The 5,002-nt window shown below is 43.0% G+C and overlaps 1 protein-coding gene across 2 annotated transcripts; it reads left to right on the forward strand.

Annotated features, from left to right (window-relative positions):
• The first annotated feature begins 415 nt into the window (after positions 1 to 415).
• Positions 416 to 4,702, forward strand: aqp3a (aquaporin 3a). 2 transcript variants are annotated; one of them, XM_056592204.1, is made up of 6 exons: positions 416 to 604; positions 2,381 to 2,507; positions 2,654 to 2,791; positions 2,944 to 3,059; positions 3,222 to 3,439; positions 3,588 to 4,701. In XM_056592204.1, the coding sequence occupies exons 1-6, from the start codon at positions 497 to 499 to the stop codon at positions 3,787 to 3,789; spliced, it is 909 nt and encodes a 302-aa protein (XP_056448179.1). In that variant the 5' UTR covers positions 416 to 496; the 3' UTR covers positions 3,790 to 4,701. The 2 variants fall into 2 exon arrangements, with proteins under 2 accessions (XP_056448179.1, XP_056448180.1); XM_056592205.1 differs by lacking the exon at positions 416 to 604 and adding an exon at positions 761 to 913 and having other exon boundaries at positions 3,588 to 4,702.
• The last annotated feature ends 300 nt before the right edge of the window (positions 4,703 to 5,002 follow it).

The following is a 5,002-nucleotide window of genomic DNA, read 5'->3' on the forward strand; positions in this document are numbered from 1 at the left end:
GCTTATAGGAGTTTTTTAAGGAAAAGGGTTCTCACACCTCTATTAAAGCTATACAAAGCAGGAATAATATGGAGAGATAAAGTTTCGGACCGGACAAAGACAGGATCAGCAAAAGAGCCACACAGGGTCGTTTGGACAAGAAAATGGGAGTGTGAACCAGAAAAGTAGGTGCTAGGACAAGGTGTGTATTACAGCTGTTTGTGTGTGTGTGTGTGTTTGTGTTCTGGACATGTGTGTGTGTGTGTGTCTGTGCGTGTGCATTAGTGAAAGGGCGGCAGTGAATGATCGAAAGGGAGACAGCAAGTGAGCATGCCTGTTGGAATGGCAGGAGAGAAAGAGGCGTGTCCGAAGAGGGTGGGGCCGAGGACTTGGCATGTGTCCAGCCAGGACCCATATCAAAATTATAAGAAGAGGAGACTCGTGTTCTGAACATCACATCACAGAAGGACGTATCAGCTGACGACCATCACCCACCGAACCACTCTCAGAACACAACATGGGAAGACAGAAGGTGTATTTGGACAAGCTGTCCAGAACCTGCCAGGTCCGCAACCTGTTGCTTCGCCAGGCCCTGGCAGAATGTCTTGGCACACTCATCCTTGTAGTAAGTTCATCATGCTTAATGTGTGTGTGACTGTGCGTTGGTTGTCAATGTCTTTGTGAGTGAGTGTGTGTGTGTGTGTGTGTGTGTGTGTGTGTGTGTGTGTGTGTGTGTGTGTGTGTGTGTGTGTGTGTGTGTGTGTGTGTGTGTGTGTGTGTGTGTGTTAATATAGTATTTCTCACATTTTCTTCGGAAGTAAAGTTCTGTTCATTGTTATTCTTAATGAATGCTTTATGCTCCAAGCATACAATGGAGAACGCCTATGGCAACTAACCCATAAGGAATCTTGCTCACCACCCTTACTTCTCACAGGTGACGTCAGTAGATTTGATCAGTCTTTATGTTTTCCCTCTGACACACTTATGTAGTATTTGCTGTAGTTGATTTGTACAATTTATTTTGAGATGTAAATTTAGAGACCAAGAAATTATACTGGTTTATGTTTGATAAACCATTACGTTGTACAATTTATGTTTAATAAACCAGTATCCTTTATGTTTCTTAACCCCTCATCATGTTTAATGTGTAAACATGAATTGCTGAATAAAATTTTAGTTGTAAGCAGAGAGATCAAAGTATCTGGAGATGCACAGAGAGCAAGACATTAAAACATTCACATGAGCACCCAAGCCCGTATATAGATGGCAGGGAAATTGGGATGGATGGGATATCATGCATGGTCAACTAATCCAAACTTGTTAATGCTTTGACGACTTGCTGGATGAAAAGCGCTATAATTAGGGCAATTACATGTTTTCCGATTAGTAGACAAGCTTTAGCTAGTTTTAGATTTTCAGTTTTCTTCCGGATTTATTTTTACTAATAGGGTGAACACGTAAAAAGTATCAAAAGTAAATATTTCACCAAACATATGTTTTTATTCCAATAGCAAATTTGAACTCTAGAGGACAATTAAGGCTTCAATTCTATGGAAATCTCATCCGACCTAAGTTTGCTGGCCCATGTTGAGCCGTCTGCAATCGGATGCCTCTGACATTTGGAGAAAATGGTCTGAAAGTATTCTGGTCTTAAAGAATTTGGACTTCAGATGTCCTTTACTTAGCTGCGGACAGCGGCGATCATCAAAGGGACTTTATACGTTATATTTACGGGGCTTTAGCCGAGACCCAGTGATGGAGAGCGTCCCTTAGGCGCCAGGACGATTGAATGTGGTTCCCCGAGGCTAACCTCATTGTAAGAGTCCTGTGGTCTGGGTGGAATGCGTCCCATTCAGAGGGTTTATATTGGTAGCCTCAGCCAGAACCTAATGCACGTCCTTTCATCGAAAACAGATGCATGAAGCACTTGTAGTGCTTACAGGCAGGCAGGCACGTGCATGCAAAGACATAGACACATGCACTTGCAAGATCACACACATGCAAATTAGAATGTTTAACGAAGTATGCAGTGAAAAACTGTGGAGACCTTATCTCACTTATTCAGATTTTTCTATCAATATACACAATGTAATAATACCAGCAAATATTATTTCTGAACCAAAGTCAAAATGTAACCTCTACAGATGGTGGTGAGATGTGTGACCGTCTACACACCCCTCAGTTTAGACACGAGTCCAGTCCACAAAAACTGGCTTTCAATTTCACTGATAACAATCACATCCGCCCTTCACCCAATAAGGTGACCTCTATGTGGGACAAATATCCAGTCATTCAGTCAGTGCATTTTTCTGGAGAGCCAGTGAGAGAGTGATATTGGACGCCGCCCACAGACCAAACTGTTGTGTTCTGCTGACATTGACCTATATGTTTCTCTCCCCAGATGTTTGGCTGCGGCGCTGTAGCTCAACTAGTGCTCAGCGGAGGATCCCATGGCATGTTTCTAACTGTCAACTTTTCCTTCGGCTTTGCGGCCACCCTGGGCATTCTAGTCTGTGGCCAAGTGTCGGGTAAGCCAAGGAACTGTCAAGCACAAACAATTTCAGATACTTATTTGTATTTGACAAAGCAATGCTAGTCACTAGAAGCAGGTGGGGGTGGGACTCTAATGATCATTATTTTTAATATGATCCTGTTGTACATGTTTTTCCGACAGGAGGCCATCTGAATCCGGCTGTGACCTTTGCCCTTTGCCTACTCGGAAGAGAACCGTGGAGAAAGTTCCCAGTATACTTTGCCTTTCAGACACTGGGAGCATTCCTGGGTTCTGCAATAATCTTTGGCATGTACTATGGTAAGGGATCAAGTCAAATTTAATTTTATTTTATCACGGTGCTATTATGTTATTGTATCAAACCCAAAGGATCTCTGCTGTAGATTTTGACATCATTGTAATATTGACTGGGACAACAAAAAGTATTAAACGATTATTTTGTTTATCTAAAGATGCCCTGTGGGACCATCCTGACAACTTTAACGTGACGGGAAATCGGTCTACTGCCGGCATCTTCGCTACCTATCCTGGAAAACATCTCACGATTCTCAATGGCTTCTTTGATCAGGTATCCACCTTGACTGTGCCCAATTTCTAGTTTAATCATCTTTATACATTCTGTTACACAATAGCTTGGCTTGTACAGGGTTATGGCTTGTACAGGGTTATGGTTAGACCGTCGGTATTCTCTTCCAATATTGCTTCATGTGTGCCCATCCATCCACCATAGCTCATTGGAACGGCAGCCCTGATCGTATGCATCCTGGCCATTGTGGATCCATACAACAACCCCATACCCCAGGGGCTCGAGGCCTTCACTGTGGGCTTTGTGGTTCTGGTCATTGGACTGGCGATGGGCTTTAACTCTGGCTATGCCGTCAACCCTGCCAGGGATCTGGGGCCACGTATCTTCACCTCGATGGCTGGCTGGGGCATGGAGGTCTTCACGTGAGTCTGGTGTACATATCATCTCCCCCTCCCGCTATGAGGACATCACTGACACACAAGCGTTCCTCTCATCTGACACTATTGCCTGAGTTGGGTATATTTGTTGTGTCCTACACCTCTATTGATTGTGAGGATTTCTGTTCCTCAGGGCTCGAAACTGCTGGTTCCTGGTGCCCATCTTTGCCCCGTTTCTTGGGGCTATCATCGGGGTGGTGGTCTACCAGATGATGGTGGGTTACCATATGGAGGGCGAAGTACGCGACCGGCGTGAGGCGCAGCAACAGAACGAAAGAGAGCGACTCAACAGCATCAGCACTAACGACCACAACAAAGAGAAGGAGGTGTCATAAAGAGCCTGACGTCTGCAGGGGGGGATACACAGCAACAGGGTTAGGGTTAGAAATAGCAACAGATGGAGTTCTCCACAATCTGTACACACACACAAACACACACACTCACACACCACACACTCACACATACGCACACACACACACACAAAGCGCAGAATTACATTAATTCGTTGATGAACAATACATTTTGTTGTATTTAATCATAGTTTTCTATTACTACGACTATAGTTTCCTATAGGATTTAGTAGAATATAATGTTATAGATATATCTAGTGTCTCCACACCAATTGTTTGCATATGTGTTTATTCTTACCAAACAAACATTGGCAACATATATTGACCACTGTTTTATTGTTACATTACTGTCCCAACAATCCATCCTGACTTTTTTTGCATTATCCTGTTTTGTTTGTTTGTATTATTATTGATGTTTCTACGATATAAAGTATGTATTGACATGTTTTTCAAAAAACTAAAAGGCCTTGGTAATCCATTATTTCAGTGACGGAATGTGACAATTTCCTTTACTCTAAATCGAAACAGGATAATGTTTTTCATCTGCTTCAACTTTGTAAATACCTAGACGTAGCTGCCAACACTATTTGGAGTCTAACCAAGATATGGACATACCATACCAACAGTTGAATGTTGTTTATTTTTACAATCATTAACATCTTTAATTAACATCTCATGTAGTCAAAATTAGCGCCTTTGGTAAACTTATTCTAACATTCTATTTATGGGACTGGAATTGCTCACATAGAGCGGATTTTCTGCTTCGACAAGAACCTTACCGGGCCAATCACAACCGTTTATCTAAAAGTAGGCGGGATAAATACGATGACGGCCAAGGGTAGGGCCATTGTTTTTGATAACAACCAAGATGGATACCGCAGAATCTGTTGATTCTGCTATCGACACAGTATTAAACGAACCGGAAGGTTTTCACCAAAATAAGCACAAACGACTGCACTTAAGGCTTTGTTTGCAAAGGAAGACGCCATACTTCCAACGTTTAATTTAGCAACGGGCCCTGCTGGTCGCCCCAAAAGGGTCAGGGCGCATTGAAAACCCTGTCCATTAGTCTGTCTGTTAGTCTGTCTCGAGGATGACAGACCAGGGATGTGGTCTGTCCGTTAGTTTGTCTCTTTGAGACCAGGGATGTAGTCTGTCCGTTGGTCTGTCTCATGGAGGACGGATCAGGGATGTAGTC

The sequence above is a fragment of the Gadus chalcogrammus genome, chromosome 6 (assembly GCF_026213295.1).
Source record: "Gadus chalcogrammus isolate NIFS_2021 chromosome 6, NIFS_Gcha_1.0, whole genome shotgun sequence".
NCBI classification, from domain to species: domain Eukaryota; kingdom Metazoa; phylum Chordata; class Actinopteri; order Gadiformes; family Gadidae; genus Gadus; species Gadus chalcogrammus.